General features: G+C 46.4%; 1 protein-coding gene across 3 annotated transcripts; it reads left to right on the plus strand.

The window, feature by feature from the left end:
* Positions 1-760: 760 nt before the first annotated feature.
* Positions 761-22,092, plus strand: chd4a (chromodomain helicase DNA binding protein 4a). Of its 3 annotated transcripts, none has more exons than XM_046417576.1 (39): positions 761-1,024; positions 1,525-1,676; positions 4,438-4,547; positions 5,233-5,475; positions 8,872-8,990; positions 9,119-9,384; positions 9,514-9,647; positions 9,780-9,918; positions 10,735-10,904; positions 11,145-11,378; positions 11,915-12,118; positions 12,212-12,420; positions 12,887-13,018; positions 13,106-13,205; positions 13,353-13,544; positions 14,593-14,793; positions 14,902-15,039; positions 15,215-15,336; positions 15,715-15,888; positions 16,001-16,274; positions 16,478-16,595; positions 16,781-16,905; positions 17,000-17,092; positions 17,239-17,377; positions 17,477-17,646; positions 17,806-18,073; positions 18,286-18,377; positions 18,483-18,616; positions 18,748-18,892; positions 19,189-19,342; positions 19,476-19,576; positions 19,664-19,898; positions 20,060-20,116; positions 20,214-20,405; positions 20,491-20,599; positions 20,723-20,855; positions 21,098-21,293; positions 21,415-21,587; positions 21,769-22,092. In XM_046417576.1, exons 2-39 carry the CDS (start codon positions 1,616-1,618, stop codon positions 21,781-21,783), a joined length of 5,871 nt encoding a protein of 1,956 aa, XP_046273532.1. In that variant the 5' UTR covers positions 761-1,024; positions 1,525-1,615; the 3' UTR covers positions 21,784-22,092. The 3 variants fall into 3 exon arrangements, with proteins under 3 accessions (XP_046273532.1, XP_046273534.1, XP_046273533.1); XM_046417578.1 differs by having other exon boundaries at positions 10,738-10,904; XM_046417577.1 differs by lacking the exon at positions 761-1,024 and adding an exon at positions 1,089-1,356.
* Positions 22,093-23,260: the final 1,168 nt, after the last annotated feature.

The raw sequence follows: 23,260 nt of genomic DNA on the forward strand, positions 1-23,260 counted from the left end.
TGGTTCTTGTTTTGTGGGGGGGGGCATGCAATGGCAGACGTGAAGGTTTTGACTACAGTTTGACCCCTGTGACCCGTTCCCCGGAGAGCCGCGCATGTAGCCTGACTTTTCAACTTCACACTGACCTGCTCGCAAGACTTTTTATTCCCAAAGTCAACCCAACCGTCCTGTGCTCCGTGCGCTGCTTGAAACACTTCCTCGATGGCGAGTCACGTATAAAAAGAAGCCATATATTTCAGCTCGTAATGCCCCATTTAGGGGTTACACCTGGGGTCACCCGTGTCAAGCCACTTTTAGTGACCCCCAGGGCGCTTTACAAGTGGATGTCAGCCTTGTAATGCATCTGCATCCTGAGCCTTGAGCAGCCAGGCTCATATACAGTACAGTGCCTGCGCATACATGCAAACATGCACACTCAAGTTAAGCAGTCATGTGGCACACACAGTTGCCATGTGACGGCTCGCCCCCCCCTCCTTCTCCTATCTCTTTCTTTTTGGAGTTATGCTCATTGAGGGATGTCAGTGACTGCGCTCATTACTATTATGGGATGCCGCACGGGGGTGGGAGGGGGTGAGCGTCTCTATGGTAACCCCGGTTGCTAAGGGAGGGGGGAGGTGCGTGGGGGGGGGGTGTGTGTGCATGGAGGAATGGGGAAGAGACTGTAGCAGAGGGAGGGGTGAGTTTGACTATTATGGTCTGTACGTTGCAAGGTAACTATGCAGAGTGGGGGAGGGGTGACTGAAGTGTGTGTGTGTGGATGTGTGTGTGTGTGTGTGTGGATGGGGGGTATTATGGGATGCCTGCCCCCTGATCTCTTTGTGTGTGTGTGCGCGCGCGCGGGGTGTGTAGTGTGCGAGGGAGAGAAAGAGGAGACGGCGTCGTGCGCACACGCTGCCACAAAAACACGGAAATATATTTAAATTGTATGTATACCGTTACCTTAACAGAAAAGAGCTTCCAAGTATTGATTGATAAACAAAGTGAGCCCGGAGTTACTGTTTTTGGAAGCTGTGTGAATCAACTTGTGAGTATCTCAGTTTTTTGTTTTATTGTTTGTAAATTTACTTGAGTCAGGGTTAGATGGTCGGGGGGAGACGGCCACGGATGCCGGGTCGTTACAGCGATAGTTCATTATTAACGCTACATATTGCTGTGTGTGAGCGGCTCAAATCTGAACCTGGCCGCCGGTCAAGCTCGGTTAGCACGCATGCTAATGGAACGGAAACTAACGATAGTGGCAAGATGGCATGTCAGCTGAACGCAGAGATGGAGTGAGTGAGGGTGCTAATCTTTGCAAGCTGGCCAACTTAACAGGCAGATAAAGTTAGATTTATTGACTGAGGAGAAGTCCATGCGGTGAGTGTTCAGGTTGCTGGGTCTTTTACCGGGTGTTGTGTTTTGAATGGTCTTTGGTGCTAAATATTCACTTCCGTTTTCTTTTTTGTTCTTCTTTCCCTTAACAAAACCTGGCCGACTGCCCTCTTTTAACTGCACAACACACGACACGACTTGGACCGACTCAAGACTGGGTCAGAACTCTGGATTATCCTAAAAAAACTTTATTTAGTTAGCTAAACTCTTAGCTAACTAATCAGAAAGTTTTCTGCTGTCCGCTATGTCTGGAAGCGAGGACGACAGAGATGATTATGGAGCCCACGATGACCGGTTAATGCACGGTAAGACATGGCTCATTTGTTAGCCGAAGTTGCTAATGTTCACACTGGATTTAGGGCTAGCATGAGCAGATGTTTTTTGACATTCATATCAATCATAAGTCGTTAGCAAAGCGCTCGCTAGTCAATGCTGCTAACTAGAGAGTAGCTAATGTTAGTGGCAGCAATAGCAAAGGCACCCCTGCTGTTAAACACCTTCTAAAAGTCACTGTTTACCCCAAGCCGTAGTGGTATGGCTCATAGATGCTTTGTCGTGAAGTCACGCCGACTGACCGGCATGTTCCCGGGGCCTAACATTAGCCAGCTACCGGTATTCTTTTACGTGTCGATGACAAGATGGAGGCAGCCAGTTAGCTTGGAAGCTGGCGGATGACGTTCTGAAGCATTCCCCTCCTCATGGCCGGCGCCTTCGGTTTGAGTGTGGGGAAAAAGTAAAAAAAATATAATGCTGTAAACTAATGTATCTAGGATCTCATCTAACCGTTTGTGCTCCCAGATCCTAAATTTGTAGTTTATAAAGCTGCTGCTTTCGAGGATCGCATTGTTTAGTTTGTATGATTCCGCGAGCACGCGCGGCGTACACGCTGAGACCATTGAGAACAAATAGTCCTCCAAGTTAGCTTTAAGTGCTAAAATCCACTGAAAAATCTGCCTTTCATTTATCAACTAGCGACAATTCTTTATGAAAACGACGAGTGACGCTGTATAAACAAAACATTGTGTCAACGGGATCAGCCCCCCCGACCGAAAGGCGTGCAAAACCGTTTATGAAAGCACGTTAATGTTCTCGTGAACATGCAGTTTAATTGGATTTCGATACGAATGTTTGTTTCCTGTCGTTTTGTCGCATTAAACAATCCACCTGGAAACGCACAGGAAATTAGATTGAAACGTGTTCAAGTCACATGTAAACCTGCCACTGTAATAATAATGATTATTTTCTTTACTGATTAATCACCTCAGTTTCCCAGCGTTGATATTTTTAAACGGTTGTTTTGTCCATTCAGGAATATTGAAACCAAAGTTGTAGATTTTGCAATGATATAAAACAGAAAAATGTCACACTGGAGGAGCTATTTTTGTCTTAATGAACTTTAATGATTAGTGGATAATAAAAATAGTTGCAGATTCATTTGCTGTTGCCTCAAATAATAGATTTATCATTTTAACTGTTTCGGCCATAAGTACAAAAACTAACTGAACATCATGTTGAGGTCTTGTGTGTGCTGACCCGTGAGATTACACGGTGCTTGGACATTTTCTTTGGTAATAGTGCTGTCTTACAATTAAGCATAAAGGCCATTCTGGCACTGTTACCTGTTTTTTCTGTATTGTTTTGAGACTTACCTGTCCTTTTAGCTATCAAGCGTCATGTCAAGTAGGAGTTTCAGGTTGGCCTTTTGGTCTCACGATGTAAGTCTACAGACTGAGAAAGCACAGAATCAGCACTAGGTTAAAAACACCATCACAGTGTTTATAACAGTGTGAGCTCTGGTTTTCTTTGACTGCGTTAAACACGATCCCCCACAGAACACACACAACTTAGTCTCCTTTACGTGACCTAAAAACTCATCACATTAAGGCTTCTTCCTCATCAGGTGCATCATAATGGCAGTCTGCCATTTACTCTCGACCATAGTCAATTACATTAATAGTCCCTGAAAGCCACAGCACTTGAGTCTGCAGTCAGCGAGGCGGCGCTGGACTCAAGACTGAGGTCGTCTCTGCCATAAGGCCTGTAGGGGTGTCAAAGTAAATCAAAACGACTAATCAGCTGTAAACGACAGTTTTAACCGCTAGAGCAAAACTGATTTGAATCATCACCCTGTGAGGCCAACTTGTAAGATGGTGTAATAACCAAAACCACTAGCTTAACGCCTTCTGATCCTCGTTCTCAAGTGTCCCGTCGGTTCTATTCCAACCACACAGTCATGGACCGCTTGAACGTCATTTGACAGCAGGTGAATGTGTTGTAGCCTGGCAGGAGTGCAGAGAGGACTTAATCGTCCTGCTCAAGTAGAAAACCCTTGTGCTGAAAACCAAACGGTAAAAGCTGGTCTCTGCAAAAGGGGGGAAATGTGGCATCCTGTTGGTGCTAATTAAAATTTGACTTTACTCTCTAACTTTTTCGGTACTTCACCAGGAACATATAATATTTATTCCATATAATACTGAATTGTCGAAGCAAAGACTTCAGAATCAGAAAAGACTTTATTGCCATTGTAAGTGAAGAGGTTTCACATTACTAGGAATTTGTGTTGGTGATTGGTGCATACATAGAACGTAACAAGTAAGATGTAATAGAAGAATAAAATAAAATAGAATAAGGTAACACAAAATAAAATAAGATAAGTAAAATAAATATGTTTCTGGAAGTAGTCAAAAAGTGAGGTAGTGCAGGGTGGAGTATAGTGCAAGTGGGTGAGGTAAACAGTGCAAATGAACAGCAGGTGGATAATGACATGAGCAAAAATCAGTTACTAAGGTGCAGGGCAGCATGTTAGTCAGTTGGTGACTTAAGAAACCTATCAAAATACCACTATATGAGAGAAACCGATCGAACGTATTATCTGTTGAGTTAGCTGATTTAGTAACTGCACTGAACCACAGCCAAAGCTCACCGGCGTCGCTTGTGTCTTTTTGGCAGGTGGACATGCAGGTGTCTGTTGATATGCATGCTATCATCACAGCTCTCTGCTCAGTAGTGTTATCACATGCTGCTCTGTCTTAACCCCGAAATGTCTGTGCTGGCCTGATTCTGTAGACGATGAGGAAGAGGAGATTTCGGAGAATGAGACTCCGAAGGTGAAGAAGAAGAAGAAGGCCAAGAAGAGCAGAGAGAGCAAGGGCAGCAAGAGGCGGTCACGCAGAGAGGTAATGATGTACATCAGTGTGTTTGGTTACTTCCGAACTGACGAACTTTTAATCCTGTGTTAAATCCAGAAGATGTGTTTAGTGGAAGGTGTGAATAAAAGGACTTCAGCTCAGACACACTCTTCGTTAAGCTCCTCGCTCCATAAAAAGCCTGCCTGTTTGCAGACTTTGATAACATTCTCATGTAGGCAAAACAGCCAGTGAAGTCAAATTTACCGGAATGAGTTATGATTGTAACAGACCTGGTGAAAAAGCTGCTCAGGCGCCTCAGACCTCTCTAATATACACATTTCTTTCATCCTTTTCCTGTCAAATAATTTTTAAATTAAATGTATTTTCCAAAGCCTATCTCTACTTGTACCATCAGACCAAATCGCAGATGTTAAGGGGTCCGAGCAATTCTGCTTTGTATTCAGAGTTGATTTTTCGATTTTGAATTTCAAGCTGTCAGCCAGTCAGTCGTGGCTTTTTTTGAATTATATGAAGATATCTTCCATTATATGAAGATATCTTCATATAATTCATATCTTTCCTTTTCAGTTTGTCATATCCTGCACTATTTTGTGCTCTTGTAAGAGAATCTAGTCGAAATCCAGCGAGAAACCTGTTCTGTGTCCAGTTCTGCTTATCCTTGAACATCCTGGTTTCAGTTTTCTGACTCCTGTCTTTGCTCTCCTTCTTCCAGGAGCTTCCCATCAGTTCCCCGGAGCCCATGGACGTGGGCGGGGTGGAGGAGGCCGAAGATGCCGGCCCTGCCCAGCGCTCCGACAGCGAGGGCAGCGACTACACTCCGGGACGCAAAAAGAAGAAGAGAGCCAGCAGTGGCAAAGACAAGAAGAGGAGCAGCGCAGGGGCCGACAGGAGCGTCTCCAAGAAGAAAGACCCGGAGCCCGAGGAAGATGACGAAGACGACGATGACGATGGCTTGGTGAGGGGAAAAAAAGTTTTCAACACTTACATCAGCACTGATTAATTCCTATGTCTTTGGCCATTGTGGTGGCGAAGAATGAGGCACGAAGTCTTCTCTCAGAGGGGTTTCACTTCGTAATCAGGCTTTAAACGTCTCCTCTGAACTCGCGAAAGCTCCAAAATTGTATTGCGTTATAGAAATTAGTTTGAACAAGATTTTTATGCATAACTGAGTGAAATCTAATTTAAATGATAATAGACTGCAGACAGTTGAAGCTGCAGGCTTCCCCAAATATAGCATGTGTAACATTAAATAATAAATGTTGAATCAGTTACACTTTATGAAGTCAGAAGTCAGATAGCGACAGGCAGAAATAAAAAAACAAGGGCTTTAGGACATGAGAAGTGTGGAGGAAGCACAAGTCGTTGAAGTGGGAGGAAGGGATTTTCCTCGTACCCTGTGACAGTTTCACACTGTAGATCACCCAGGCTTGTATTTGTCCAGCATTTTGGCTGACTGAAACCTCAGTATTTAAATTAATATAAAGTGACCGGCTGCTGTTACGGATTCGAGTCCTGTTCAAGCTCAATTTTGTGTGAAGGAATAATCTCACGTAAATATTAAAACAGATTATGTGTTCTTCAAATTTTTGGAGGTCGTTCAGTTTAAGGTTTTGTTTTTCTGGTTGTTGCCATGCAGCCATTTGTTCCTTTTCATCTCTGAAAGCCAACCCGCAGACTCCTAAACTTTAACCATTGTTGATGTCAGTGTGGTTAGGCGCAGTTCGGCTGAGAGGTCTCCGCTGTGTTGCCTCGTGTTGATAATGTGACACAAAGGAAAGCTGTTGCGTTGCACCTCTTGTGCACATTCTCAGGGTCTGCTGATAGAATTTTGTACCACACAGAATTGAAAAGACATCAGCAGGCTTCCTGAATTGGAGTTTTAAAAAGACACAGCAGCATCGTTTCCAAAATAATGAGCTGGTTTAATCTTTTGTCTTTTTTTAAAGCGTGCTGTGTATCTGCCAAACCAAACAACGTGAAAGTGTGGCATGAATACAGCTGGGGGCGAGTTGAAAATGTTAAGCGTAGTCTAATTTCTAACAGGCAAAAGTCTTTGTCTTTTCTTGGAGTGTAACTTGAGTGTCAGCTGTTTTCTCTGCTCCTTGATTGGACACATACTGACTGTGTACCTGTAATGGAGTCACTGATATGAGAGCTGCTTAAACAAAGAGCCAAGTCTGGTGGACTTGAAGCCCGGCGGCCAATAGGGGGCCTCGTAGTTAATGACACTTATGCAAGGGGTGGCGTGGTGTGTGGAAGTGTGTGTGTGTGGAATATATGCTGTTGCCATGGTAACCCCACCTAGCGCCGCTCCGCACTGCGCTCTTGACCCTTTTCTTTTTGGTTAGATAAACACATTTTAATTCATATGCAGAGCCATTTTGTAAGAAAATGGGAAGCAGCTTTGGTGGGCGAGGAGGAGGACGGCGCAGGCACAGTTTACATCAAGGTGGTGGCTGAAATCAGCGCTCACCTGCTCACGGCCTTTTACACAGCTGCTTGGTTTTATTGGCCGAAATATTTAGCGGTAGTGCAACATGTTGAGCGGTTCAGATAGTGGAACAGAACCCTGAAGTGCTTTTGATAAAGAGCCGAAATAATCAGTTTAGTTTGATGAAATCTTCAAGCGTCTGTTGTGACGATTTAATTTGTGAGCAAAGACGCCAAACATTTTGTGATTCCGTTTTATACAAAGAAAGCTCATGTGATTTTATTTATTTTTTTTTTTTTAAATTACACTGCGATGTTTTACATAGCAGGACAGTTTTAATCAAGAACAGAATTGGCACATTCAGCTCTAATGAAATAATTGTCACTTGCAGCACAGGATGCAGCGATAGGCTGTGAGCAAATCAGTTGGCATTTGTATGATTGAATTTGTGTGCCTTCAATGATAATGTAATGGAGGGCTGAATTGTATTGGTGCGTTCTGACTTCTGAGTGCCTCACAGTTGGACAGCTGGGACAGCGTTCAGAGAGCATAATTATTTCTAATTATCAACGAATGTCACCACATCCTATAGATTTCTCATTTAGTAAAGGCAAGCTTTCAGTTAAGAATCATATGAAACTGAGAAAAATCAGAAACCAGAACCACCAACAGCTTTGTATTTGACAAATGATTTAAATCATTAAAGTCTTATCGAAATTGTCATCTGATTGATGCACGTCCATATCAACCAAGCCCATCAGTGTGATTCTCTTTAAAAACGAAGTGGTCAGAGTGGCAGGTAATGCACTCATTAAACATTAATGTTTGTGGCATCTGTTTGCTCGCTGGGCCGTGCAAACCCGGCGCGGTAAAGACGTCGACGACGACGACGACGTCGCCTCAGAATTAACAATGAAAAATCCCTATTAAGTCCACATGACATTCAGGTGTGCTAAGACTGTTATTCCACAGATGAGGTCAGCGACCGCAGCATCATAATTTAGTTTATTGTGAGGTAAAATAATGGCAGTAGCTGACGCGCAGAAAGGGAACAAAAGTGTTTTTGTAAGAGGTGGAAGGTTTGGCTTTTGTGATGCACCGACGACGCTTTTTAAAAACTCTTTAAAAAGAAGCCACAGCTGCTCCCACATGTTTGTCACTCAGAGCGAGCGTGATCAGCCAGGGCTGTGATCATCCAGCAGGAGCTTCTTACGTGAAAGGAATCAAAACGTTCAGAAAGCTACAGTCGTCTCATTTCCTTGGAACATGTTGAATTAACAAGACTTTGAACGTGTTAGGACTTGTCAGCTAAACCAGGTTCTCCTTCGCGCTCCGGTTATCTAATCAATTGATCAGATTAGTATTGATGAGTCCTCATGTACTGAGTGAAAGCAGTTGGCAGAACACAGGAGGTGCTTTGTTTTCACCTCCTGATGGATCTACTGCAAGTGACAGACTGAAGACTTTATGTTCAAGTCAAGACTGTGTTTCATTCTGGGTTCAGTGTTCTTCACCCACCCCAGTTCAAGTGGTTTTATTTGTTATCGGTTATCAAATAACAGCAAAGACTGAAGTTTGATCTTGTCCACCTCTGCTCTCAAACTTGGAGTGTCGCCCACGTTCTTTAACTCTTCCCAACCAAACTCACCTCATAAACGTCTTTACCTGCCCAGTTGGTACTGAGCATGTGCGACTCTAGTCACAGATGGCTCACTCCTTAAGTACTTGCTGTATCCTTTGATTTTAGTTTTTCAGGTGTATATTAAGTCATTTTCATGTTGTTTTCCTCTTTCATGTGTTATTAATTTTCTACTGACTGCTGGCAACCATCGATTTTGTTTAAGATGAACTCTCGCCTTTCATACGTTTTCACTGATCCTCCTGATGTTAATTAAGCTTCTTGTTGTTTGTTTCCTGCAGGAGCCGAAGTCGTCGTCCCAGCTGCTTGATGATTGGGGTATGGAGGACATCGACCACGTGTTCACCGAGGAAGACTACCGCTCTCTGACCAACTACAAGGCCTTCAGCCAGTTTGTCAGGTAAACACACACACACACACACACACTGTTGCACTTGTGGAAACCCGTAGGAGCAGCCGAATGAGTGTTCAGTTCATGTCTTTAAAAACTTGAACCAGATTTTTTGTTTTGCTCTCCCTCACCTCCAGGCCCCTCATCGCAGCCAAGAACCCTAAGATCGCCGTGTCCAAGATGATGATGGTTCTGGGTGCCAAATGGCGCGAGTTCAGCACCAACAACCCCTTGAGGGGAGCCGCTGCTGCCAACGCAGCCTTGGCCACCGCCAACGTACCGGCCGCCGTGGAAACCATGGTGGCCGAGGTTGGCCCAGCTGCTGCAGCGCCTGCGGCTCCGGCAGAGCCTCAGCAGCCCCCTCCACCACCACTACGCAAGGCCAAGACAAAGGAAGGCAAAGGTACAGTGGGGAGGGATGTCGGCAAATGTCAGTGGGATTTCTCTTGGGGAAGTCACCCAGTTTGTGGCTCTGAAGCTGATTTTTGTTCGGTGCGGGACTGACCTCGGCCTTTCCGTTTTGTGTCGGCAGGTCCCAACGCCCGCAGGAAGTCAAAGCCTGCGTCTAAACCACAAGAGAAGAAGAATAATAATACAAAGACCAAAAAGGTGGCTCCTCTTAAAATCAAGCTGGGAGGCTTCAACAGCAAGCGGAAACGCTCGTCGGTACGATCCTTCCCCCCCTCCTCCTCTCTGTCTCTGCCTTCTTGCAAGCCCTTCACCGGTGCGCCTACATACAGCTGAGACACTCCCAACAAAGTGTTTTTATATAAGAAGTTTGTCTCTCGCGTTGCACAGAGCGAAGAGGACGAGCCTGACGTAGACAGCGACTTTGAGGACGGCAGCATGAACAGCGTCTCCGTCTCAGAGGGGTCCAACAGCCGCAGCAGCCGCAGCAAGAAGAAGCCGTCCAAGAGCAAACCCAAGAAGAAGAAAGGTACGCCTCTGCACTCTGGATGTTAGAGGCTGAAATGTAGCCTCAGCTCCTAATACTTTACTCTTTTTCCTTATTTTCCCCTTCCTGCTCTCATTAATTTACGCTCTCTGGCCAGCTACCTGTTGAGCTGTGAACAGCTGCAGGGTGAAGCATTAAGATTCTCTGGAATGCACAACAACATGAGGAGGTGTGTGCACGCACACATATATTAGTCACTGCGGCTGAGTCAGCACAGTTTGGTATATTTAGAAGGACAACATCTTGGTTGTTGCTGGCTGACGTGTCCTGCTGGTAGCTGCTGTCACAAGATCGAAGCTCAGATCACATCACGGATGAATTCAGATCCACAGACAGAGGGAAGTCGACGAGCCCTCAGCGCTGCTTCAGCGTGGAAATCGTTTTAATCGTTGCTGTTTGTGTTTAGTCTCTGAAGTGAACATTTTGCCCTTGAAATCAGTCAAAGTACACACATTGTGGGTATCGTGTTTCTTTTCACAGCATCATTAAGAAATGCTACAACTTCTGTGACAAAATGTAAGACTCATCTTTCAGAGTTTCAGGCGTGTTTATGGTTTAGAGGCGTGCAATACATTTTAGTGAGTACTGGGGAAGGAGCGGTAAAGATCTGTTTTACCTCATCAAAATTGATGTTTATATTTTCCTTGTGAAACCCTTTAGTTTCAGTTCGTTGCTGAGGGGGAAAAATGACTCACTGAGTGGGTTTTTCTCTGACGAATGACGTAAAGCCAAAATCTCGTTTCAGTGTGGGTGTGTAAGGAGGCGTTTTTGGTAAAAAGTCTTTCCTGTCTCAATCAGAAGCAGAGGACGGGGACGGCTATGAAACGGACCACCAGGACTACTGCGAGGTGTGCCAGCAGGGCGGGGAGATCATCCTGTGTGACACCTGTCCCAGAGCGTACCACATGGTGTGCCTGGATCCCGACATGGAGAAAGCCCCCGAGGGCACCTGGAGCTGCCCGCACTGTGTAAGCAACATGCTCGTGCTGTCGAACGAGTAAAGACGTTCGTCAAACCTCGGCTGCAGTTGCTATTTATGGTCAGGTTGCCTTTTGCTCTTGTCATGATGGCAGCACTGATTGGTGAATCGTGCTGCAGGTGTAGTTTAGGTGGAGAATCTGATGCTTTTCTGTCTGTGAAGAAGCAAACCACTAACTTCACAGTGTGAAAGTATAAAACACCTGAGTTTTTTTCCCTCTCAATTCCAGGAGAAGGAGGGCATCCAGTGGGAGGCCAGGGAGGAGGGCTCAGACGGCGAGGAGGACAACGGCGACGCCGGAGAGATGGAGGAGGACGACCACCATATGGAGTTCTGTCGGGTGTGCAAAGACGGCGGAGAGCTCCTGTGCTGCGACTCGTGCCCTTCTTCCTACCACATTCACTGCCTCAACCCGCCGCTGCCAGAAATCCCCAACGGCGAGTGGATCTGCCCCCGCTGCACGGTGAGCCGCCAGCACTCAGGGTCGCACGGCGGTGACGGATGACGAGTTTGACCTGTCAGAGTACAAGTTGATCCAGTGATCCAGGAGGTGTTTCTGTGCTCGTTCAGGTCCACATCCGAAGAAAGAGTTGCTCTCTGTCGCCAGACGAAGAGTTTCAGTCAGACAAGAGAAAATGAGAAGGTCACAGCAGGTTAAACAGTAGCAAAAATAATCATTGGTTTGTTTTTAATTAGTTTGTTTTCCATGAAACATCAGGAAATGGTGAAGCGTCGCGCATTCCTAGAGTCAAATCAAACGTCTTTGAACAGTTCAAAAGCCAGGGATATTCTGTTTACAACTGACTAAACAAAAGCAGTAAATCCTCTCATCTGAGAAGCTGGAGGCAGAAAATGTTTGACATCTTTTGACTGCTAAGTGATTCTCAAAGTTAATTCCATCTGTAGATGGAAGACTTGACTCTGAAAAGTCTCTGTAGTTTTTTTTAGAACACCTGAGATAAAAATGATGAGAATCGTGTGTTTTGTCTTCCCCTGCAGTGTCCACCCATGAAGGGGAAGGTCCAGAAGATCCTGACGTGGCGGTGGGGCGACCCTCCCGCCCCCACGCCAGTCCCACGCCCTCCAGACCTTCCGGCTGATGCTCCTGACCCCCCTCCCCTGGCGGGGCGGCCGGAGAGGGAGTTCTTCGCCAAGTGGTCCAACATGTCGTACTGGCACTGCTCGTGGGTTACAGAGCTCCAGGTGTGTGGGACACACCCAGAACCATCTGGTTTCCGTTTGTACGGCTGGAAGTTTCTTCTCTAACGTCCTCTTCTTCCTCTTTCACCCCTGTAGCTTGAGCTCCATTGCCAGGTGATGTTCAGAAACTACCAGAGGAAGAACGACATGGACGACCCGCCGCCCATCGACTTCGGCGAGGGAGAGGAGGACAAGAGCGTAAAAAGGAAGAACAAGGACCCGATGTATGCACAGATGGAGGAGAAATACCTCCGCTTTGGAATCAAGATGGAGTGGCTGATGATCCACCGCATCCTCAATCACAGGTCAACACACACACACACACACACACACACACACACACACAGAGTCGCAGTCCAGCGAAAATTAAAGGAAGCACCAGGATTAGAACGGAGACAAAATTTTTGTCTCTTTCTGTCATCTGCTTGTAAGATGTTCCTTTGAGAAGATGCACCACTCGGTCAAATATTTCAGTCTTTAATTTCATTATGTGTTCAACTCTTTATTTTACAATGATTGTCTCTAGAGTTTTGAATTCACCCACTTAGTTTTTATTTTGCTTTTCACTTCATTTAAGGCACATTTTACTTTTACGTTGAAGAGCCTTTGCTTTATGAGTTGATGTATACCAGTAAATATGAAATATTTATCAACAGCCTCTTATTCAAAACAAAAAAAAAAATCAAAGCTTTGCTCTTCTTGAGTGAATCATCTATTAAACATGAGTATAAATTGAATTAAAGTGATTTTTGTTGCCTCTTGTGTTTACAGTGTGGACAGGAAGAACAACGTCCACTACCTGATCAAGTGGAGAGAGCTGGCGTACGACCAGGCGACGTGGGAGGCTGAGGACATGGACGTACCTGAGTTTGATGTCTATAAGATACAGTACTGGAACCACAGGTGAGACGCAGACACGGGACGCTGCCTTTAAACTGGCATAACTCAGCCACTTTGTGCTGCTTTGCTAACTGTGTGTGTCTGTTCCAGAGAGCTGATGATGGGAGAGGAGGGGAAACCCGGGAAGAAGATGAAGGTGAAGGGACGAGTGAAGCGGCCCGACAGACCACCTGAGAACCCTGTGGTCGACGTAAGTGGTTATTTACTTCCTTTATGACAACATTTGGCACATAAGTAAACCTTGTCCAGTTGGAGCATCTTCTGAAACATCTTTTCAGGAGATGCAAAGCTCTCCTCTAAAAGCCAGACTGAGGACATTTCTCTCTGTTCTCTCCAGCCCACGATAAAGTTTGAGCGTCAGCCGGAGTACTTGGACAGCACAGGAGGGACGCTGCACCCCTACCAGCTGGAGGGTCTCAACTGGCTGCGCTTCTCCTGGGCTCAGGGCACCGACACCATCCTGGCTGACGAGATGGGTTTGGGAAAGACGGTCCAGACCGCCGTCTTCCTCTACTCACTTTATAAAGAGGTGAGTAAAGATGTGGGTCTGAGGATACGCTGATCTGCAGTGAGTTTTGTTTGTCCTCTTCATGATAAATTCAGTTCAGTTTATTTAGTTTATTTAATAAATTTCTTGAATTCCCCTGTGGGGTTCAATAAAGGATTACCTGATCTTTTTTTTAAATACAATTTTGGCTGAGCAGCAATGGCTGAGCCTTCCTGTATGAGACAGTGTAACTGTCATCCTATTGGCCAGGAGCCATCCAGCCATTTTGTATAAGTCAGGTGAAATCTGAAGACATTCAGCTCGATCTGAAACAGTAAACACAGTCACTGTTCATGTGTGCGCAGCTGCCACCTAAAGGTGGGAGGCCAGAATACACATCCTGCCAGAGCAGCAGGAGACATCTGACAGTTAGGTGAATTTTGAACCAGAGATCCTAATTCTCCTGCGTCTCTGTGATATGTTTTGTTTTTGTAATAATTTGTGATAATAATAGTCTAATAATAACAGTGATCCCGCATCAGGATGATTTGTCTTTTATGAGTTAAAAATCAGATTTTGATAAATGAGTAATCGTAGAGCAAAATTTCCAAAAGCTGGTCCAGAGGTTTTTAGTCTCCTGTGATAGTAAATTGCATGTATTTGTGTTCTGGACTGATGGAAGGACAAAATAGAAATTTAAAAATGCTGATTTTGGCTCTTTTTACTATTTTGACATTTTCTAGACTGAATGAGTCTTCAACGCAGTCAAGAAGATAACGGTCTGATTAACTGTAATTAAAACATCATTAGTTTCAGCCCTATTAGAAATCATCACCTGAAAGATTTGTTGATAATGAAATAGTAACTTGCAGCTGCCATGTCACTCAGAAACCAAAGAGACGAGCACAGTTAGTTTCTTCATTTCTGAGCTGTTTCGACTGAATTCAAAGTTTGCATAATTAAAATAAAGTCTCAGAACTCACAGAAGATCTGAATGCACACTCACTTGTCTTGTGACAGTGATGGTAACTGATAACCGTGATCAGTGACCTGCAGACCATGTTGAACTGACTTCCTCTCTCCGCCTCAGGGCCACTCCAAGGGGCCGTTCCTGGTTAGTGCCCCACTCTCCACCATCATCAACTGGGAGCGAGAGTTTGAGATGTGGGCCCCCGACATGTACGTGGTGACGTATGTCGGAGACAAAGACAGCAGAGCCGTCATCAGAGAGAACGAGTTCTCCTTCGAGGACAACGCCATCCGAGGAGGGAAGAAGGCCTCGAGGATGAAGGTGAGAGCAGGCGGGATGACAAACGACGGGTTCCAGATAAATTGAGCCATATTTTATAAATTTAAACTCTTTGTTTTAAAATTTGCCTGCATTGATTTCCTCCAACAGAAAGACTCGTCGATTAAGTTCCACGTCCTGCTGACCTCTTACGAGCTGATCACCATTGACATGGCGATCCTGGGCTCCATAGACTGGGCCTGCCTGGTGGTGGACGAGGCCCACAGACTGAAAAACAACCAGTCCAAGGTACCCACACGCAGGATCATAAATCGTAAATTTGGAGTATTCAGAGGTTCTGCCATCTGAGTCATTACTGTCTTCTACAACTGGAATCAAATGGTTGCACAGACAGCTGTGATCAAAGCTTAACTGAAGCTGAAACTGATGTAAACATGTCCTCCTTTTGTCTCCTCTGCTGTAGTTTTTCCGCGTATTGAACAACTACCCTCTACAGCACAAACTGCTGCTGACTGGAACTCCTCTGCAGAACAACCTGGAGGAGCTTTTCCACCTGCTCAACTTCCTCACGCCCGAGAGGTTCAGGTAGGCACCACACCCTGCTGTACGAGATGTTCCCTCTAACAGAAAGAGGAGGTTTTCCTTCAGGTTTAGCCACTGAGGTATCTGAATCACCACAAATGCTAATGAATTTGCAGTATTATTAAGGAACTTTGAGTCTTTTTAAGAAAATGTTTGAGTTGTGTAATAAGTGTGCATCAGACAGACTTTAAAAAACTTTGACATCACTGTACTGTTTATGCTGTAAATGTCAGGAAACAAATTTGTTGCTCAAGCAAAAGAGGTTTGTGTTGATGAGTGAGCAGCAGGAGTCAAGTGGCCTGTAGGATTACACAAAACAACGACGCTGGCGCCCGTAGCTGCTCTGAACAGCGCGACGCTAACTCACCCGTCTGTCTGCAGTAAGCTGGAGATCTTCCTGGAGGAGTTCGCCGACATCGCGAAGGAGGACCAGATCAAGAAGCTGCACGACATGCTGGGTCCGCACATGCTCAGGAGGCTTAAGGCTGACGTCTTCAAACACATGCCCTCCAAGACCGAGCTCATCGTCAGAGTGGAGCTCAGCCCCATGCAGAAGTGAGTCAGGAGGAGCCAACGAGGGCTCGTGCTTTTTTGTTTTTCCTTAAGACAAATGCAGAAGTGAGGCCGTCTGTAAAGAGAAGTGTAAACACGTGTCGTCTGTTTGCAGGAAGTACTACAAATTCATCCTGACGAAAAACTTTGAGGCTCTGAACACCAAAGGAGGAGGAAACCAGGTCTCTCTGCTCAACGTCGTCATGGACCTCAAGAAATGCTGCAACCATCCCTACCTCTTCCCCGCGGCTGCTATTGAAGCTCCAAAGATGCCCAATGGGATGTATGATGGCAACGCTTTGACAAAGGCTGCTGGGAAACTGCTGTTACTGCAGAAGATGTTGAGGAAGCTGAAGGAGGGAGGGCACAGAGTGCTCATCTTCTCTCAGGTGAGAGACAAAGTGTTTCCCTCTCAGCAGTTTAAAAATCTGTTTCTAATCTCCTGTAGTGATCAGTCAGAAGATTCTGTTTATGTTTTCTGTCGGTGTTGACGCTGACTAGAAGAATTAAAACATAAGTGAGCAGAAGGTTAAAAAATCCATAAACCTCACAGCTTTTCCTGACAAACCGTCTGTTCTACGTTTTGCTGCAGATGACCAAGATGTTGGACTTGCTCGAGGACTTCCTGGAGAACGAGGGCTACAAGTACGAGAGGATCGACGGAGGGATCACCGGAGGGATGAGACAGGAAGCTATCGACCGCTTCAACGGTGAGACTCGGCACGCAGACTCCACCTTTTGTTTTCTTTTGAGACGATTTCCTCAGCCATCATTTTTGTATCCTACTTATGATTTCTCCCACTTTGCCCAAATGAAAACTTCTCTTGACATTTAAACCTCCTGGTTACTAATATGGAAGCTAAATATTTTCTTTTTCTCGATGCTTTTCTTTCAGCTCCGGGCGCCCAGCAGTTTGCCTTCCTGCTGTCGACGAGGGCTGGAGGTCTGGGAATCAACCTGGCCACCGCCGACACCGTTATCATCTACGACTCTGACTGGAACCCCCACAACGACATCCAGGTGCAGCAGGAGGCCACTGCACTCGTTTCTCCTAATTTTAAGAACAGCTCGAGCACAGTTTGTAAACCTCTAACTCGTCTTCCTCTGTGCGCAGGCCTTCAGCAGAGCTCATCGTATCGGTCAGAACAGGAAGGTGATGATCTACCGCTTTGTCACCAAGGCTTCGGTGGAGGAGAGGATTACTCAGGTAAGCAGAACAGGTAGAATACATGAAGATCAACTGTACTTCAATGAGGAATCTCTGAGAGGAACTGCTGACTGCAACCCAGAGAACTTCATTCCTTCACGCCCTTTTTTCTTCTCTCTTTCCTCTGTGTTCCCTCCATCGTCCAGGTTGCCAAGAAAAAGATGATGCTGACACACCTGGTGGTCCGACCTGGCCTCGGATCCAAGACGGGCTCCATGTCCAAACAGGAGCTGGACGACATCCTTAAGTTTGGAACGGAGGAGCTCTTCAAGGACGAGGGAGAAGGTGAGAGCCGAGACCATGCGGGATCCACAGAGAGCCTCAGTGGGACACGTTTTACTGCCATATGAAGGTTGACGTGTTTCAACTGATGTGTGTTTTCAGGCGAGAACAAGGAGGAGGACAGCAGCATTATTCACTACGACGACAAGGCCATCGACCGTCTGCTGGACAGGAACCAGGACGCCACCGATGACACGGAGCTGCAGAGCATGAACGAGTACCTGAGCTCCTTTAAGGTGGCTCAGTATGTGGTCAAAGATGAGGAAGAGGAGGTGAGCGTCTCTAAGGGCGTCCTGGACAGAACAGACGCTTTATTATGGTCCAATAGCTGGCGATCATGTGGTCTTTGTTCGTAACCTGATCTCAGCAGTGACACTGCCAGTCTTTTTCGCCCTCTCCAACCCTTTCTCCATCTTTTCTCCCCCCTGTAGGAGGAGGAGGTGCAGCGGGAGATCATCAAGCAGGAGGAGAGTGTGGATCCGGACTACTGGGAGAAGCTGCTGCGTCACCATTACGAGCAGCAGCAGGAGGATCTGGCCCGCAACCTGGGCAAAGGCAAACGTATCCGCAAGCAGGTCAACTACAACGACGGCTCTCAGGAAGACCGAGCCGATTGGCAGGATGACCAGTCTGACGGCCAATCGGATTACTCTGTGGCGTCTGAGGAGGGAGACGAGGACTTTGATGAGCGAACAGAAGGTAAGAACCATAGTGTGCTTGTATCAGTGAGAAACCTTAAACATGTCTGAGTATCTACAGGAAATAATTAGGCAACACAAAAGCTGCTCCTAGGAAATAAAAGCAACCAAATTAACAAACGGACAGGAGGTCCAGTTAAAGACAGGGGACCAGCTGTGTCACCTGCCCGTCCCTTTTTATCTGTGTCCTCACCGTCTGCTTCCTCTCTGCAGCCAACTCTCGCAGGCCGAACAGGAAGGGCCTGAGGAACGACAAAGATAAACCGCTGCCCCCCCTGCTGGCCAGGGTGGGAGGCAACATCGAGGTGAGCAGCTCGTCTGGGTTTTGTTGTCCTTCTGCCAAACACCTGCTTTGTTTTGATAAGTCAGAAGTATTGCGGTAATGAAGCCTGACGCTTTGTGTTTTCCAGGTGTTGGGTTTCAATTCTCGGCAGAGGAAGGCCTTCCTGAACGCAGTGATGCGTTACGGGATGCCTCCGCAGGATGCCTTCACCACCCAGTGGCTGGTCCGAGACCTCCGAGGGAAATCTGAGAAAGAGTTCAAGTAAGAAACGACACCACGTCTCCCAACAAAATGCGAACCGTCCAACTCTGAAACCAAGTCTCAGAGATCCCCGTCTGTTCCATTACTCTTTATAAAACTGTCCTCCATTAACCCCTCTCTCTCTCTGTCAGGGCGTACGTCTCTCTGTTCATGCGTCACCTCTGTGAGCCCGGGGCCGACGGGGCCGAGACCTTCGCAGACGGCGTCCCCAGAGAAGGGTTGTCACGGCAACACGTCCTCACCCGTATCGGTGTTATGTCACTTATTCGCAAGAAGGTAACAACCACATGTTTGCCTTTTGGATTTGTTTTGTTGACAGAAGCAGAGAGAAAGTGATGACAGTAAACAACATTTGAGTTCACAATTGAAGAAACATTTCAGTCCACTTTGGCCTCTGAAGACTGTGGCATTAAAGGGACATTTCACCCAAAAATTAAAAATCAGTCATCATCTGTTAGTAGTGCTGACTAAAGTTCTTAGCTTAGCAGCTACAGTGACGTTCTCGGATCAAGGAGGCAATAACTCCCATGATGCCTCGCTGCTGCCTGACCGCGTGCTCTTCATGTCCTCAGGTTCAGGAGTTCGAGCATGTGAACGGTCAGTGGTCGATGCCCTGGATGGCCGAGCTGGAGGAGAGCAAGAAGGCAGCAGCTCAGCCCGACTCGCCCGGAAAAACCCCGTCCACCGGCACCCCCGCCGACACGCAGCCCAACACGCCGGCTCCAGGTAACGCACGCACGCACACACACACACACACACATACACAGAGGCTTCGGTGCAGTACACTCAATCTCCCAGACCGTCATTGTAAATATGAATGTCTTCCTGGTAGAAGAAACAAACGTGTTTGTGTTTGTAGTTGACGACTCGTCCTCGAAGAACGACGAGGCAGAGAAGGAGGTGAAGAAAGAAGGCGAGACGGAGAAGAACGGCCAGGAGTCGGCGAAGGGCAACAACGAGGTAACGTTTGAGTAAAAGCTGGAATCTTTCAGATTCCGATTGAGTTCATGCGTTATCGTACTGACGTTCCCCCGGCGTCTCCTCCAGGTGATCTCCATCCCCGACGACGACGAGAAGAGTCCGCCGGTGGAGCAGGAGAGCAAGAAGAACGGGGAGGAGCCCATGGAGACGGACAAACCAAGCAACGGAGAAGCCGAGAGCGTCAAGGAGAAGGAAGGAGACAAGGAGAAGGAGGGGGAGGGCGAGAAGAAGAGTCCAGAGGGAGGAGAGGAAAGCAACACGGAGGGCTCAGAGGTCAAACCTGAAGACTCTGAGGTCAAAGGTAAAACAAAGCTGAGCAGCTTGTCTGTTTGAAAGGCTTAACACACAGACGGAAACACAAGAGCTTTGCTGTGAATTTATGATGGTGTCTAATCTTTAAAGTTGTGATCATTTTTATTTTCTTCTTAATATTTCCTTCCTGTGTTTCTTCCTGTTTTGCAGCAGAAGAAAAGAAAGAAGAAAAGATGGACACAACTCCTCCTGCCGATGAAAAGAAAGGTACCAGACCCTGAACGTCTCTTGTCGCGCTCATTAGCTCTGCTGTAACGGGGTGCGTTCCCCCCTGATCGCCTCTCCTTTCACCTTCCTGCTGCAGATGTGAAGGAGGAGAAGGAGGCCCAGAAGCCGGAGGAGGCGACCAAACTGCAGAACGGAGACGGCAGCAAGGAGGGCGGAGCATCAGCCGCCGCCGCCGCCACCGCCACCGCCACTGCCGGAGCAGCCAGTGAGGAGAAGAAGAAGGCCAAGACCAGATTCATGTTCAACATCGCCGACGGAGGATTCACAGGTACACACACACACACACACACACAAACACGAGTGGTTTTAAATCTGTTTTCATTTAATGATCTGTGTCTTCTCGTCCCTCTCAGAGCTTCACTCTCTGTGGCAGAACGAGGAGCGCGCCGCCACCGTTACCAAGAAAACCAACGAGATCTGGCACCGTCGTCATGACTACTGGCTGCTAGCTGGCATCATACAGTATCCTTTTCCCACCTGTGATTGGCTGACTGGGGCTGGGGGGATCCGGGGCCGGGGGGTGTAATGTTGGTGTGTAATGAGTCCGCTCAAGGAAGTCATCCCCCCTTGACCATGAACCTGCAGACACGGCTACGCCCGCTGGCAGGACATCCAGAACGACGTGAAGTTCGCCATCCTCAACGAGCCTTTTAAAGGCGAGATGAACCGAGGAAACTTCCTGGAAATCAAGAACAAGTTCCTCGCCAGAAGGTTCAAGGTACGTTCGCGTTTATTGAGGGAGAGGAAAACATGAAGATGTGAAATTAGTTTTCCTCTTCCTGTTCTTCTGTTGTTGCAGCCCTAAATGCTCTTCATTTATTTGTCTATTTATTTAGTATTCAGCCATCAGTTTCCTCTTGCAGCAGGAAACATTAACTTTTGGATGAAGATGAATTAGCTTCCTGTAGAAATTCTGTTCAGTTAACTTGACACCGACTCGCTCCTTCCTCCACCCTCCAGCTGTTGGAGCAGGCGCTGGTGATCGAGGAGCAGCTGCGTCGCGCCGCCTACCTCAACATGTCCGAGGACCCCTCCCACCCCTCCATGGCCCTCAACACCCGCTTCAGCGAGGTGGAGTGTCTGGCTGAGTCCCACCAGCACCTCAGCAAGGAGTCCATGTCCGGGAACAAACCGGCCAACGCCGTCCTGCACAAAGGTGAGGCAGCACGCTGGAAGGAAGTGAGATCCCCCGCGGATTAGTGGAGGTTTTGGTCTTCTGTGATGAGGTAAACCCTCATTATTTCATTGTTTTTTGGTTTGTCTCTGGCACAACTCAGTGTTGAAGCAGCTGGAGGAGCTGCTGAGTGACATGAAGGCAGATGTCACCCGCCTCCCGGCAACCATCGCCAGGATACCGCCGGTTGCCGTGCGACTCCAGATGTCAGAGAGGAACATCCTGAGCCGGCTGGCGAGCCGAGGACCCGAGACACAGACACAACAGACACAACAGGTACAGACACACCTGTTATCATTGAGGATACTCTGAGCGATCGGCCATCTGTTATTGACCATTATTGGTTATAAATAATTTAATCGGTTGATTTGATTCATTTCATCATTTATTTCATTTTTCAACATTTTAATGGTGAAACATGCAAGCTAACATTCCGGTCGCCGTCCCCCTCCTGCAGATGTCGCAGCAGTAGACTGAAACTGAGCTCTTTACCTCGAAAACCACCCCCTGCCTCACCTCGACATTCCTGATTGGTGCACAGCAGAGTAATGGACAGCGCTCAAGCTTGAAGCCACGCCCACTTCGCTTTTTTTTCCCTCCCCAAACGGACTTGACAGAGTTTTTCTGGAGGATCGAATCCCCTTCCCCAAGTTTGAGGCTGTGGACAGAAAAGCTATTTTATTTTTATTTTTTTCCTCCTTTTTTCAATTTCTGTATTAATATTATTGATATAATGTTATTATGATGGTTTTTTGGGACCTAAATAAAAAAATGTAATAAAGAAAGTGTTTGTGGTTGGTGGGGGGAAGTGGGTTGTGATGCCATCGAAACCTCACGGGTGTAAAATGAATTTCGTAAAGTCGACATAACTGGATTTTATTTAAGAAAAGTGAAAACTTCTTTCTCCACTGATTTCTAATGGGATTTTGGTGAAGATGGAGCTCCTGACGTTAATTTCAGGTGTAATTTCTTCTTCATTTAAGCAGTCGTCCTGACATTAAGTGGGGAAGGAAGGAAAAAAAGGATTTTCAACACAAAATTAAAACTTTGTGAAATTTGAAGCTTAACATCTGAATCCAAAGCCATGTGGAAGTTTTGCAAAAGCATCTTACAGCTGAGATGATCTTCATCCTGAGTGCTGCTCAAGTTGGTATCAACATTTTAAACTAAACATCCAGCAGCTCGCAGGATGGAAAACTGGAATCGGCTTTTCTCTCCAGTCGTAAAAACCCAAATGTGACTTTCTCAGGCCGTTCCTGGTCTGTCAGGCTGTCTCACCATTAACTGCAACACTTAAACACACTTAAATGTTTCTGCTGTGTGTCGAGTTGGCTAACACCACCGTAAACACCTTCAATCAGCTGGATAAAAATCTTAAATCAGGACACAAACACGTCATGTCTGCTGCAAACATGAGTTTAATTGAAGTCCCAGGCTACAATCAGAATAAGAGCGTCTGTCGTTAAGTGCCAAACGTTAAGTTCCTCGCTTCTTCCTGGTTCAGCAGCACTGAACACTCATTCACTGCTTTAAATCCTAACATTTTAAATAATCAAAGCTTTGTGGTACGTGAACCCACATTCACTCAAAAATCACATTCAAACCACAGCTGCAGTTCACAAAACACGAGTCAGGTTTTAGTTCACAGACAGTAAAATAAAAACAGGACTGTTGCTGCATTATAATCACTCAAACTGATGAACGGAGAACAAAAAAACTCTAAACTGTTCCTGTCGAAGTGAAATTTCTGCTCAAAGTGGAAACAAATCAGTAGCAGTACCACAACTGACAGCAAGGGGGCAGCTTTCCTGAACAACAGGAGGACAGAGGAGGAAACGGAGCAGGATCCTCTAACCCACATTTATCAAATACTGTTGAGCGTTTTAGTTCTTTAACATCATCCAAACAAACAGTAAAGTTCAAGTTACATGTAATTTAAAAAATAAAGT

Source organism: Scatophagus argus, chromosome 17, assembly GCF_020382885.2.
Source record: "Scatophagus argus isolate fScaArg1 chromosome 17, fScaArg1.pri, whole genome shotgun sequence".
Lineage (NCBI taxonomy): Eukaryota > Metazoa > Chordata > Actinopteri > Scatophagidae > Scatophagus > Scatophagus argus.

What these genes read in the sequence shown, in the direction of transcription:
- chd4a (XM_046417576.1), top strand. Translation starts at nt 1,616, where the DNA reads ATGTCTGGAAGCGAGGACGACAGAGATGATTATGGAGCCCACGATGAC. An exon ending in CCTGGAGCTGCCCGCACTGT is followed by an intron (nt 10,905 to 11,144) that starts GTAAGCAACATG and finishes TCTCAATTCCAG; the next exon opens with GAGAAGGAGGGCATCCAGTG. An exon ending in TCTACTCACTTTATAAAGAG is followed by an intron (nt 13,545 to 14,592) that starts GTGAGTAAAGAT and finishes TCTCCGCCTCAG; the next exon opens with GGCCACTCCAAGGGGCCGTT.